The sequence below is a fragment of the Aulostomus chinensis genome, chromosome 14 (assembly GCF_037954235.1).
Source record: "Aulostomus chinensis isolate RoL2024-O1b breed Wild chromosome 14, RoL_Achi_v1.0, whole genome shotgun sequence".
Classification (NCBI taxonomy): domain Eukaryota; kingdom Metazoa; phylum Chordata; class Actinopteri; order Syngnathiformes; family Aulostomidae; genus Aulostomus; species Aulostomus chinensis.
This window is the reverse complement of record NC_141333.1, coordinates 20675211-20689898: the sequence shown is the minus strand read 5'-3', so window position 1 is coordinate 20689898 and position 14688 is coordinate 20675211. Positions and strand designations below refer to the sequence as shown.

At 48.3% G+C, this 14688-nt stretch overlaps 1 protein-coding gene across 6 annotated transcripts in view; it reads left to right on the top strand.

The window, feature by feature from the left end:
- nfic (nuclear factor I/C) overlaps positions 1-14688 on the top strand; it is a 64994-nt gene that overhangs the window by 25835 nt on the left and 24471 nt on the right. For 5 of the 6 annotated variants that reach the window (XM_086224247.1, XM_086224243.1, XM_086224246.1 and 2 more), the window contains 3 exons: positions 10487-10561; positions 10642-10716; positions 14183-14315. In XM_086224247.1, coding sequence (XP_086080373.1) covers positions 10487-10561; positions 10642-10716; positions 14183-14315 — 283 coding nt within the window. The remainder of the gene's footprint in view (positions 1-10486; positions 10562-10641; positions 10717-14182; positions 14316-14688) is intronic. The other variant, XM_086224249.1, reaches the window with a different exon arrangement.

Sequence of the window (14688 nt, the reverse complement as noted above, 5' to 3'; positions counted from 1 at the left end):
CGGCCGGAGTCAAATTCCCTGTATGTTGTGAACATACTTGGCCAATTGAACTGATTCTGATTCTATATTTGTACGATGGCCAAATTGTAATTTGGTCAAACCAGAAGGCCGTCCCCACTGATCCTGGATCTGCTCCACCTTCCTGCTGGTAAAGAGAGGTTCTGGTGGCTGCTGTTGCAGGATGTGCTGCTGATGGAGAATTGTTGGGTGGAGGTTCATTGAAGGAGGGAGGTACTAGAACTGCTCTACTTGAAAAGTGTCATGAGAGAACTTTGGTTGGGGTTTGGTGCTATAGAAATAAAATTGACTTGACTTGACTTAATATCACAATGTCGTCTTTTCCTGCATATAAAGGTGCAGTGTTGGACACTTCCATCTTTTGGCCAGCAGGTGTCTCCCTCCCTCCTGCTGCACTGACTTAACTAACCACATGTGGTCAGAGCACTTTTGCGCTTCCTATGGACTTAATTAAGTCTAAATTCTTGCTTGTGTTGTATGTCGCTTTGGACAAAAGCGTCTGCTAAATGAAATTGTAGAATTGTAGAGTTAGAATAGCGTTAATAAGAAAGACAAGTCATGTGGCCGATCTTGATGTTACACATTTACAGTGACAACCTTCAATACCGTCATCCCCCACAAGCTCACCTACAAACTGTCATCACTCGGTCTGCACCCCACCCTCTGTGACTGGCTCCAGGACTTTCTGACTGGCAGGCCCGAACCTGACCCTGACCTGGCAGGTCAGAATTTGCAACAGGACTTCAGCCAGCATTATGACAAATATTGGCACCCCACAGGGATGTGTGCTCAGCCCCATCCTCTACACCCTGTTCACTTATGACTGTGTCGCCTCCCACGAAGACAACATCATCCTGAAGTTCGCAGACGACACTGCAGTGATAGGACGCATCACTGGTGGGCACAAAGCGGCCTACAGGAGGGAGGTGGTCAGTCTGGTGTCATGGTGTGAGGACAACAGCCTCACCCAAAACACAGACAAGACGAAGGAGATGATAGTGGACATGAGGAAGGAGAGGAGACCTCAGCGGCCACTGTTGATCCAGCAGCTTGAAGAGGAGAGGGTGAGCAGCTTCAAATACCTGGGCGTCCACATCAGCGAGGACCTCACCTGGGGCCTCATGTATCAATACTTGCTTGGATCTCATACTAAAAACTTGTGGTCACAAGAAGAGAGAGAGTTGCATACGCAAAAAAAAAAAAATCCGGATGTCTCAATCTGTGTGAACACCAGAATCCACGCACGTTTCCTTGATACGTCCCAATCAGTGTGGAATTGAGCCCAGATGTCAGAGGACCGGGCCCGCCCCCGTTACGCCCACCTACAAATACGCAAATTCATTTAAAGAGGGTCTCCGCTGTCAGCGCTCTCAAAACAATGTCAAAGAAAAAGAAGTTCACGGCGTGGAGCTGGAGGTGCTGGTTGGAGAGGTGGAGGAGAGACAGCAGATTCTCTTGGTCAGCCTGTCCAGTGGTGTCAGGATGAACATTGAACGTTGTGAGTGGATGAGAAGTGAGAGGGTGAACGAGGTGGGTTCAGAGCCACGCCCCCCACAAGATGAAAACAGTGGTGGGACCTGTTATTGGCTAAAGTTCAACACTGCACAATCACTAAATGAACAACTGCAATCATCAATTGGCTTCAATCTAAATTTAAATAACAACATGGAAAATGGCACTAACAGGACCTCAAGGTGGAGGTCAAGCAGCGTACAGCTGCCCTCCGGAGGAGTGCGGGCCATACAGGTGGGGGTCAGGGAGAGGGGCACCTGACGGAGTTTGAGCAGCGGGTGGCGGCAGTCATGGGCAGCACCTCTGTGGGGGGGATTGTCGCCACCACCCACGCTGACTCCGAGAGCCTGGAGGGTCAATGGCAACTCCATTTCTTAGCAACATTTCCACATGCTTTGCCACAGACGTGAAGGCAACAAATACACAGAATCAGACATTAAATAAACCAATAATTTCAATAGAAATCGATCCCTCAGACATGCCGCCGACGTGCAGCACCCCCGCCGGCTCCCGCGCCAGCCCGTCCACCGGCTCAGCGTCATCCGCCAGGACCAGCGACATTCAGGCCAGCCCATCCTCACACAGGCGGTCCTGCAGTCAGGAGGACATTATTAGGGGAATAGCCGGGATCAATGAGTGGCTCTACCGCCTCATAAATGTTCTGGAACGTTTAGTGGACAAAATAAATTAATCTGGCTTCATGAATCGTGTAGTAGCTTCTTACCCATTCACACGTGTTTGAGGATGTCTGCCTGGCCGGGATCGGCGTCCATCCCTCCAGCCTCTGCGCATCGATGATGGTCTGCACATTGATGGAGTTGAAACCCTTACGATGAGCGTAAACGTGTTCCTCATGGGACGGCACTTTCGTGGCAACATGAGTGCAGTCATTAGAGAATTAGACAGTAGAGAATCCGGCGTTTGCTGCAAATTGTGCTTTAATATTGGCCTGTTCAATGATCAGGTCCACCACCCAGGGCCTGGCCCGGCTGAGGGTCGACTGGCTCACCCCGGAATGGTCCGCCATCTCCTGATGGAAGGCTTTTTTGGACCCGATGTATGTGCAGTTATCAAATAATGTCAGTTACCAAACACCGCCACAGGGTGTCGCCAACGGATCAAAGTGCAGTCAATGCAAGAATCGGCTTTCCGCCAACTTCTACGGCACCTCCGGAGTTGGCGTGAAACAGAGCAAGATACATTCGCGTTGATACATCTGAACGTGAGCGTCGATCCTGGCGTATACAAGTTTTTCTTGCGTAAACCGCGTTGATGCATGAGGCCCCTGGTCTCCACTGCCCTCTCTGCAGAGCATCGACCACCGCAGAGTCCACAGCAGAGCCGTCTGTTCACACTTCTACCCTCAGGCTGGATGTACAGAAGTGTGAAATTCAGAACCACAAGACTAAAGAACTCTCTTTCCCTCTGCAGTCGGACTCCTAAACTCCTAACAAAACTACCTCATGACTGTACTCAACCTCTCAAGACCTGGACAGTTATCCATGCCTTCATAACATCTCGGCTGGATGACTGCAATGCCCTTTATTATGGCCTCCCCCGGACCCAGCTTGCTCGCCTGCAATTGGTGCAGAATGCTGCTGCTAGGCTTTTGACAGGCACCAAGAGGCAAGAACACATCACCCCTGTCCTCTCTGCACCAGCTCCCTATCTGTTTTAGAATTCAGTTTAAAATGTTTAAATCACTTCATGGCCAGGCCCCTATGTACATCTCTGACATCCATCCATCCATCCATCCATCGTCATCTTCCGCTTATTCCTACACATTAAGGGTCGCGGGGGGGCTGGAGCCTATCCCAGCGTCAACGGGCGAGAGGCGGGGTTCACCCTGGACAGGTTGCCAGTCCATTGCAGGGCCAACATAGAGAGACGAACAACCATTTACACTCACATTCATACCTACGGTCAATTTAGAGCAGGGCTGGGCAATCATGTGCCATGGAGGGCCGTGTGTATGCAGGTTTTCCCTCCAACCAAACATTTTAACAGGTGATTCCACTGATTAACACACCTTCAGCCACAGAAGTGGAATCACCTGTTAAAGTGTTTGGTTGGAGGCAAAACCTGCATACACACGGCCCTCCATGGCACATGATTGCCCAGCCCTGATTTAGAGTATCAATCAGCCTCGTCCCCAAATTACATGTCTTTGGACGGAGGGAGGAAGTCAGAGTACCCGGAGAGAGCCCACGCAGACACGGGGAGAACATGCAAACTCCACACAGAAAGATCCCGTGCCCGAGCCGGGATTCGAACCCGGAACCTTCTTGCTGTGAGGCCACAGTGCTAACCACTGCACCACCGTGCAGCCCCATCTCTGACATGCTCCAGCATTATTCTGCACCCAGGTCCCTCAGATCTGCTGACAAAGGTCTCCTCCATGTTGCCCGATCCCGCCTCAAGCACAAAGCGGACCGTGCTTTTGCTGTGGCAGCTCCACGTCTCTGGAAGGGTTTACCTCCTGATATCAGATCTGCTCCCACGATCACTACTTTTAAATCCAGACTAAAAACACATTTCTACACATTAGCATTCGCCTCTTAGTTCTTCTATTTTCTTCTATCTCTTTTATCTTGCCTTTTTGTATATTATATTATATATAATATTCAAGTTAATTTTGTTGTGCCATGTTGTCATGTTGCGCTGTCCGTGGCCTCCTGTGCTCATATGTGTGTCCTGCTTTGTCCTTCTCTATTGGAATGCTCTTATTTATATTTTGCTTGACCATGTCTTGCTTTTAGCTAAATTTATTTTTTTTAGTCTTTTAGTTTCACACTGTACAGCACTTTGGGCAGTTCTCACTGTTTTTAAATGTGCTATATAAATTAAACTTACTAACTTACTTACTTACTCATGCACAACTTGTTGTTTTTGCAGTACTCAAATATTTTGCACAGTACTGTTTATTTACACTGTTTGCTCCCTTCTCTACTGCTATTTTTTATTGTAAATTATTGTAAATTCCTTACTGCGTTATTTGTTTATTGTAAATTTGTCAAATTTAAATTTATTTTTCATATTCCTTATGTCAGGCATTCTGTGGACAGCAAAGTAAGAATTTCATTGTACAGGGAAACATGTTTCCATACTGTGCATATGAGATTAAACACTTTGAATCTTTAAATTGAATCTTTTAACGTGGACCTGCTAACTTTAGCCCTTGCTGTTGGTCGTCAGCAACTTTTAGCTTAGCTGTCCATCAGTAAGTGGCCCCCTCAGCCTCAGCATGGCTGTTTATCCCCTTCTGGTCCTTAAGCTCCGACCAGTGTAGAGCTGCTGAACCAATCTTTTACTAGTTTTTGTTGATTTTTGGTAGGGATCATATGTCTATAGGGACTTATTAGTCCAGCCTGGAAGTGACAAAAGCAGGGACTAGTTTTTCTGCATCTTCTTGAGCCAGGATGTGTCTGATCTTAGCGATGTTACGTAGATGGAAGAAGGCATCCTGGAGATTTGTTGAATGTGGGAGTTAAAGGGTCCTGGTCAAAGAGAACTCCTTGGTTCCTGACGGTGGTGCTGGGGGCCAGGATGGTGCCATCCAGGGTACCTGTCTCATCAGATCAGGTGGTCTTCAGGTGTTTGGGCCCAGCACAAGAACTTCAGTTTATCAGAGTTTAATAAAGGAAATGATGGTCCTCCATGTTTTCCTGTCCTTCAGACAGGCCTCCAGTTTAGTCAGCTGGTTTGTTCCATGTGGATCATTGATGAGTTCAGCTGAGTGTCGTCTGCATAGCAGTGAACATTAATGTAGTGTTTCCTGATCATGTGACCTAGAGGAAGCAGGTACAGGGTGAAGAGGACTGGTCCAAGCACAGACCCTTGAGGAACACCAGACCTGACTGTAGTGTCTCCGAGGAACCATCATTAACTAGTACCAACTGAGATGACCTAGTAAATATGACCTGAATCAGTTTAGTGCAGTTCCTTTAATACCAGTGACAGGTTCCAGTCTCTGTAGAAGGATATGGTGGTCAATGGTATCAAAGCTGCACTGAGATCTAATCAGACCAGCACAGAGACCAGTCCCTCATCTGGTACCAGTAGGAGGTCACTGGGAACTTTGACTCGTTCTGTTTCTGTGCTAGGATGTAGAAGGTTGAACGCTGAATCTTGTTTCCTTCTTCATGCGTGTGCACTCTGCTCTCTCACAGCCTCATTGCAGGTCATTGCTGTAGTCACTAATGGGGGTTGAACGAGAAACCCTGATGTCAGAACTTTGATAAGTGCAGAGTAAACTGTTCGTGGGGAGGTTGTGTTGTACTCATCCAGTATCTGTTTGGAGGTTCTCCTGAGCTCTCCTCACCCGCTTAATTCCCATCTGAGGTTCACTGACATTTTTCCTGATCTGTCACTCTTGCTCTTCGCTGCCTTTGTCTCAGAAATTAAGGGGACCTTTTTTTCTTGAGCCACTGTTTTACTTGTGAGTGCAGTCAAAACACAGCTCCATAAGTTAATGGAGTGTTGGCATAAGCTAACTTGTGCTGGTTAACCTGCAGCGTCTATGAGCCCAGCTGCATATGTGACTGTTTCATACAGTTACACATTCTGATGTCGTAGCAGTAGAGGACAAATTTGTGGCTGAGAACAGCTTTATTGGAATGTAGCTGATAATTAATTTATTCATGTTGGAAGTGTGAACACGACACTAAGAGTTCTGCTCTACTGCTGCCTTGGTGCAGTTTTACTTTCCTTTGAGATGAACTCATTACAGCTCACCTGCTTCCCGCCCAGTAACAAACACAGCAACTGGGTGCTGCCATCTTGTCCCTTCCACTCCTGAAAACTCTCAAATGTTAGCAAAACTAAAAATGTGACATCAAAGCAAGTCAAGAATAGTCACATTGGTCTTTGATTTTTTTTAACGCTCAGTGTGTTTTCAAAAGTCACGACCCAACTTCCTCCTCCTTCTGCGCCTTATATCATGTTTTGATTTGTACCTGTGGAAGATAAAAGCCAATCTACGCACTGATGAGCTCATTGTTCTATAAACATGACATTATCCAATCACCATTTTGGTTATGATTATATGTTTATGCTCAGAAGTTTTCTGCTGGCACTTTAAAACACAGAATGATAGAACCAGGACAGCGTGCCCCGAACTTTTCACTGGCGTTGGTATTGCTGGCCCCCTAGTGGAGAAACTAGGTGAGGCATGGCAACGCATCACCTCATGGAAATCAACCTCTGTATGTCCCACCTTCAGTGGCCACTTTAATTAGTAGCTGATTTGCATTTCAAGAAAGTGAAATCTGCTGTGAAATGAATGAGCTCCCTGGAGGACAGGCTTCACGAAACGCTCTGACACGACACAATTGTCAGCACCTCTGCTGTGCTGCAGGGTTCTTAGACAGAAACAGCAGCTCAGATGTAGTATAATGTTGTATAGTGCACTGCCTGGCCAAAAAAAGATCGCTACCTGGACTTAACCAAGCAAACAGGTACGAGCCTCCTATTGGATCATTACTGCATGGGCAATTATCTTTCAGCTGGCAGCAAGTTATTGAACCCCAACTGGTGCAACGAGTTGCTTCTCATTTCTTAACCAACCATGTTGAAGGACGCATCCCGTGGTCGTGAAGAAGATGCTAGTCTGTTTGAGGAGGGTCAAATCATTGGTCGCATCAAGCAGAGACAACATCTAAGGAGACTGCAGAAACTGAAATATGGTTGAGAACTGTCCAACGCATGATTACAGACTGCGAGGATGGGGGGGACCCATCGTCTGAGAGGGAGAATGTGTCCGGAAAAAATTCCTGATCGATGAAACTCTCTCTAACCTGAAGATTTCAAAGCATCTACAGGTTAGAGAGAGTTTCATGAATCTGTTCGTGACTCTTCCTAGTCTGAATCACCCTCCCACTTGTTCCACCTGGTCTGCTACCTGTGTACTGAACACTCTGCTGAGTGACACTACACAAGGCAAAGAAAACATGGCACTACGCTGCTGCTAGTCACTGAGTGTCCGTGAAAGTCGGAGAAGCTCGCCAGAGAAGATGCGAACACACCATAGACTGTAATTAGCAGAGGGCATGTGAGGACACCGTCTCATTCCACATCACCGGAGCTGAGCAAACCCGAGAGGGAAGGCAGAAGATCACATGGCAGGAGGAGTGGAAAAGGAGGAAGGAAGAAGAGTGGAAATACAGCTGGAGGACACTTTTACGAGATTTCAGAGAAATTTAAAGTTTGCAGAGTAGAGAACAATAGAGGTGTCGCCAAGAAGGCAAAGTTGAGTTTTCAGACGGTCTCATATCTGAGAGATCAGTGGTGAGGTTTATGGACAGATCATATCTGTGTACATGTCATGGCACTCACATGAGGCTCATATGGATGCAAGAGGTATGTCAGAATAAAATGCCAGAGACTGGGAGAGAGAGCGCTGCTACCATTGGTGACCTGGCATGGATAATTTAGTCCGTAGTAACCAGGTGAGTCCCCTTGAGGCAGGGAGACTCAGTCAAGACAGAAGCCTCTCAAACACAACTACAGTTAGCAAGCATTAAAATTTGCAATTAAACTGAAGTCAAAAAGAGAAGGTGGAAGGAGTCTGTTGTACAATCAGATGAGCTTCAGATGTTGACACTACAGAATCACCCTGTAAGTCAGGTAGTTTAGATTAAAAAGATTTAGCAGAACCAACTCATTGAGTTTCAATCCAAGAACACCGGACAGAAAGTCCTGGCAAGGTTCTGAATGCTGTCTGAAGCCATCAGACCTGAGAGCCTCGCTCACGAAGCGTCGTCAGAGGACCCACAGCCTGCGGTCTCCTAGCTGGGGTGTGCGTAGTCTTTGTCCAGCAGGTAAAAAGTTATAGAAACAAGTCTTTTTTCATATTAAAAGATAAACTTTTTTAATAAAATACTAACCAAGTTTTAGTCTCTGCCTCTTCCCCAGGTACAACACCTGTGCAGTTGGGATGAGGGGAGTTAGCCAACCTCGTCTCCGCCTCCAAAAGTTTGAGTTCATAAACAACAGAAGCTTAAAACCGGTTTCAGCTCAAGTGCATTTACAACAGCGATAAAAGCCGATGTGCAGTTTCAAGTGTCATCAGCATAAAACTGTAAATGATGGTTTGACACATTTTGACCCAGATTATTTTGAGAAACTAAAAGAACACCAATTCTAAACTTAAGTGTGAACCCGGTCTAGCCTGCCAGCACAGCCAGGGTCCTGATGGGATCAGGTGGCACCAGGAAATACCAGGGGGTCAACAGAACCATGACAGTGGGGATCACTTGAGCTGCTCTCCCTCTTCTTTCTGGAAACCTTCTAGAAGGTTCTTGGAGGGCTGTGGGGGGGGGGGGGGTTGCTGTCAGTGACACTGATGTTGTGTAAAACTTGAGTGCCTCAGTCTCATTGGTGGATTTAAAACATTTATGTAATTACATTTAATGCAACCATGAGTTGAGTCCAAGAACAACTTAGAGGGAATGCAGCGCTCACATCTGGTTTTTATATTGTGGCTCCGGCGCTGCAGGAGTCTCATTCAGTAACAACGAGGCAGAGCAGTGCCAGCAGGCCCCGGCACATCTCCCGCCTGCACAGCACCACAGGGATGCTGACTGTGACGTTCTCCAGAGAGCTGGAACAAAGACCCCTCTAAAATCTCACCCTTCACCCGAAGAATGTTTATGACAGCATTAGAGCATAAAATCGGTTTCTCATCACCATCAATCAGGCGTGTCTCATCATCACAGCAACATCCAGTCACTTTGTGACTGAACAGAAGAAGCGTCTTGTGGGGGCCGAAACAGAGAACCTGCACAAAAACGCGTCACTTAGAACCCAGCTTGCTCGGGAGAACGTCAGCCCCACAGCAGGCTGATGTCAGTTGGATGAAAGGTGAATAGGAAAAGGCGGGACAGGCGACACACGAGGCAACTCAGACAGGTCACCCATAACATCTTCACTACCTGCTGACCGGGACCGTTCAGGTGGGCCAACTAGACCACCAGTCTCCTGCAGACTTCAACTCAAATGCAGATGTTTCACGTAAGAACCTCAGCTGTTCTACTGCAGCAGCGTTCATCTGTAGCTGCACCGGTCCTCTAGAACCAGTAGAGCCCGTACCAGGGGCCAGTAGTGACCTGAGCGTTGAATACAACACAGACCACATGATAGAACTCACTATTGAATGGAGCGGTCTGTTGGTTCTCTTTAAACAATCAGGGTTCTGCACCATTCTGATGTCAGAACCCCAGCTCAGCTCACTGGAAAGCTCAAAAGACGTGACACCAAAGGAGATTGTGGTACCAAGTTAAATGTAGAGTGAAACAAGCAGAACCGTTGCTAGATCGTGACCGTACTCTGTTCCCTCCTGTTCTGAAATGCTGACCTATATTTTCTGAAAGATCGAAATGTGATTGGAATCACTTTACTATAAAATAAGTGGTGTCTCACACACACACACACACACACACACACACACACACACACACACACATTCTCATACTCATGCACACATGCACCCTGCAATGAAACACAGTGATAGTAGTAATACAGATACTTATATTACATACTGATGATCCTAACTACTTATACTGCCAATAATGCTAGTAGTACTACTAAGAGTTGGAAGTAGCCATTATGATGTCATTAGTCAAAATGACATCAAATGTAAATGCTCCACTGTTCCACTGGCCCCAGGTCTGACTCCTCCCACTGTAGCTGTACACCATGTGTGTGTGGCCCATGGGGGTCCTGGAGGCCCATGGGGGTCCCGGTCTTCTTAATCTGAACTGCTAAATTTGAGGGTTTGATCTTAGTGGTAATGTCCCACTGAGACCTGGCAGGTGCTACATGTGATGGGTAATGATGGTGTGTGTGTGTGTGTGTGTGTGTGTGCGTGCCTGCCTGCCTGCCTGCCTGCCTGCCTGCCTGCCTGCCTGCCTACGTGTGTGTATGCGCGTGTTTGTGTGTGTGTGTGTGTGTCTCCCAGAGGCTGAGCAGAGCAGCAGTCCCAGTCGTACCGGGGTGGGCTCAGACCAGGAGGACAGTCGAACAGCCACCATGGGTAAAGACTGCCACATCACACACATGTGCACGCACACACAACACCACAACTATTATCTAACTTCTGTTGTGGTTCTGCAGATGGTCCTGAGTTCCAGGACAGTTTTGTGACCTCAGGAGTTTTCAGCGTCACAGAGCTGGTCCAGGTCTCAAGAAGTAAGTTTCCCTGAGCCGCCTCCTCCCTGCTCTTCGTCTCGCTGACTCACACTGGTTAAACTCCTCTCATGGACTGAAGGCACTGGTTCTGCAGGAGCAGCCATTTCCAGGGTTAATGTACCGTGCTCAGTCACCATGACACTTTATCCATCTAATTTGGATTTGATTTCTTCTCTCTAAGGCCTCTGGCTCACATGCGGCCTCCATATTTGCAGGCACATCTGTGTCATTGAGTGTTGTATCAGAACTTATTATTGCTTCTAATTAAAACTGTATGCCATTAAAAGACAGGTTCCGTCCTTGGGTTGTTCTGCTCTTTGGACTAAGTCCGATCAGCCTTCTAGCTTTGTTTTAAAGTGTGGCCTTTGATTTGATGTTTGTTTTCCCTCAAACAATCTCCCTCCTGCTCAGACAGTTGCTGCTCACATGCAGATTTGATGTTCAGCAGCAGCAAAAGCAGAAATCTGAGAGCAAACATTTTCCAAACCAGCAGCTGAGTGGAGGGAGAGAGCTTAAGCTGGAGGCAACGCTAGACGGGAGACAGACCCGATCCAGGAACACACAGAACCCTCCTGAAAGCAAGAGGAGGGACACACATTTGAGAATGGAAAAAACTGCGTGGGGAAGGGCATCTGAGTACAAGTCTTCAGGTCTGAGTAGCAAAGAGAGGAAGAATGCACAGCTGGGATGAGAGTGTTCCACGGAACATTAGGCTTGAGTGGTGAGCAAGACCTTCTGCAGGGTTGCTCCTCTCAACAATGACCAGTCACAACTTCTCCAGTCCCGGGCAGGAGGCCCTGGAAGCTCCTGCTCCTGGATTTGTAGTTCTACATTGAAAGACCATGGTCTTGAATAAAGATGTAAGAACCCTTTATACTGACCTGGATAATACCAAGGCAAGGTCTAGTGCTGGGGGTAGTTGCTTTGTTAGAGGACCTCATGTATGTCCTCTCATCAGATGAGGAGCAGAGATTCAGTCATTTACAGGACAGTTTGGCTCAGCCAGCTAGGCTCGGCTACGTGATAGATGGATGGATAGATAGGTAAAGTGATGATATATGGATTATGGACGGATAGATAATGAGATGAAAGATGATATATGGATGTTCCTCCTTGAGCTGCCCTCTTATTGTGGTGGAGGAGTTTGCGTGTTCTAATCATCCTAGGAGCTAAGTTGTCTGGGGCTTTATGCCCCTGGTAGGATCACCCAAGACAAACAGGTCCTAGAGAAGGGACCAGACAAAGAGTAGCTCAAAAGGCCCCAATTAAGAACTTCAATTTCGATCCAAGTTTTCCCTCGCCTAGACGTGGGTCACCAGGGCCCCCCTCTGGAGCCAGGCCTGAGGGTGGGGGTCAGTGGTGAGCACTTTGTGGCCAGACCTGCACCCATGGGGCCCTGCCAGGCACAGCCTAAAGAGGAAATGTGGGTCCGCCCTCAAATGGGCTCACCACCAATGAGAGGGGCCAAAAGGGTCAGATGCTATGTGGGATGGGTGGCAGTCGAGGACAGAGACCTTAGCAGTCTGATCCTTGACTGCAGAAGCTGGCTCTGGGTACATGGGATGTCACCTCTCTAGTGGGGAAGGAGCCTGAGCCAGTGCGCGAGGTTGAGATGTTCTGGATATAGTCTTGACTCACCAGCATATTCCCTGGAGGGAGTAGTGGAGAATGCCTCCTCTGGGGATTCCCTTCTTCTGCTGGGGGACTTCAATGCTCACGTTGGCGGTGACAGTGACATCTGAAGAGGCGTGATTGGGAGGAATGGCCCCCCTGATCTGAACCCAAGCGGTGCTTTGCTATTGGAGTTCTGTGCTCATCACAGATTGTCCGTAATGAACACCATGTTCAACCATAATGGTGTCCACATGTGCACCTGGCACCAGGACACTCTGGGATGCAGTTTGATGATCGACTTTGTGGTTGTGTCATCAACTTACGGCTTTATGTTTTGGACACTGGTGAGGAAAGGGGTGGAGCTGTGAACTGATAACCACCTGATGGTGAGTTGGCTCCGATGGTGGGGCAGCACGACGGCGAGGCCTGGCAGGCCCAAACGCATTGTGAAGGTCTGCTGGGAACATGAGGTGGAGTCTCCCATCAGAAGGAATTTCAACTCCCACCTCCAGGAGAGTTTTGACCATATTCCGAGGGAAACAGCAGACATTGAGTCTGAGTGTGCCTGATTTAGGCGGTTCTCTCCCTGTATGACCAGTGGCAGAGCTTGGCCTGCATTGCCAGGAGTAAGTTGGACTCATTGTAGTGAGGGTTGGACTCCACCAGGGCTGCCCTTCGTCACCGATTATGTTCATAACTTTTATGGACAGAATCTCTAGCCGCAGCCAGGGTGTTGAGGGGATCCAGTTTGCTGGCTGCAGGATCAGGTCTTTGCTTTTTGCAGCTTCATCAGGCTGTGACTACTGGGATAAGAATCAGCACCTCCAAGTTCCAGGCCATGGTTCTTGAAAAGGGTGGAGTGCCATCTTCAGGTCAGGGATGAGACCCTGCCCCAGATGGAGGAGTTCAAGTACCTTGGGGTCTTATTCACGAGTGAGGGAAAGATGGAGCGTGACATCAACAGGCGGATTGGTCTGGTGTCTACAGTGATGCAGACTCTGCATTGGTCCGTCATGATGAAGAGGGAGCTGAGCTGAAAGGCAAAGCTCTCAATTTACCGGTCGATCTACATTTCCACCCTCACCTGTGGTCACGAGCTCTGGGTAATGATGGAAAGGACAAAATTGGAGGTACAAGTGGCCGAAACGAGTTTCCTCCAAAGGGTGGCTGAGGTCTCTCTTAGAGACAGGGTGAGAAGCTGTGCCAGCTGGAGCTCGGAGTAGAACTGCTGCTCCTCCACATTGAGAGGAGTCAGATGAGGTGACTCTGGCATCTGGTCAGGGTGCCTCCCAGACGCCTCCCTGGGGAGGTGTTCAGGGTACGTCCAAACAGTAGGAGGCCTTGGGGAAGACCCAGGACACGTAAGAGAGACTGTGTCTCTGAGCTGGCCTGGGAGCTCCTCAGGATCCCCGTGAAGAGCTGGATGAAGTAGCTGGGGAGAGGGAAGTCTGGGTCTCTTTGCTTAGGCTGCTGCCCCCATGACCTGACCTCAGATAAGCAGAAGAAGGTGAATGGATGGATGGACAGATGATTGATAAATTTGGGCAGAAGACTCTTAATAATTAGCAACAGCACGGTATTACAGAATAGTGAACGCCACACTACTTTCCTGAGCTCAGGGTATTTGTAAAAAAAAAGAAAAGAAAATGTTTAGTCATCAAAGGGAACTAAAGAGAAATGTGGTAAGGCACCATTGCCCAGAATTTACCCTCACAACTGCAGCACAAGAGCCAGCCAGCTGAGCAGTGCGCCGCCCATGCTGGGTTGAGAACAATGTCTGAGCGTGGGACCGCGGCGTGTGTTCTACCTGTGCGTGGGTCATGACCGTGGCATGTGTTCTACCTGTGTGTAGCTCCAGTCGTCACAGGAGTGGGACCTAGTTTCTCGATGGGGGAGCTGCAGGGTCACCTGGCCTATGACCTCAACCAGTCTGTCAACCAGCCAGTCAGCCTCCGACGTTCATTGGCCAGCACCTCATCCAGCGGGTAAACACACACACACACACACACACACACACACACACACTGCTGTGCACCTGGCCTGAGTACTTACATTAACCTGCACCACACGACCTCGTTATTAATCTTATTCTAATCCCAGTTTCACCCTCACTAGTAGCATCACTGTCGGCGACCTTCAGATTAGCTCCACCTCGTCCTGTGGCCCCGCCAGTCAAAACGTCCTCCCCCTCCCTCCATGTTCCATGTCAAACGTCCCCCCATCCCGTCTCTCCAAGTCTGCTCCTCCAACCCACATGTCACATCACCAGTCAGCCGTCCTTTTCAAAGGTTCCACACATGCAGCCAAGAATCACAGCCTTCTGTTCTGAAATGTGGGGGATATTTGTGTGTACTCCTC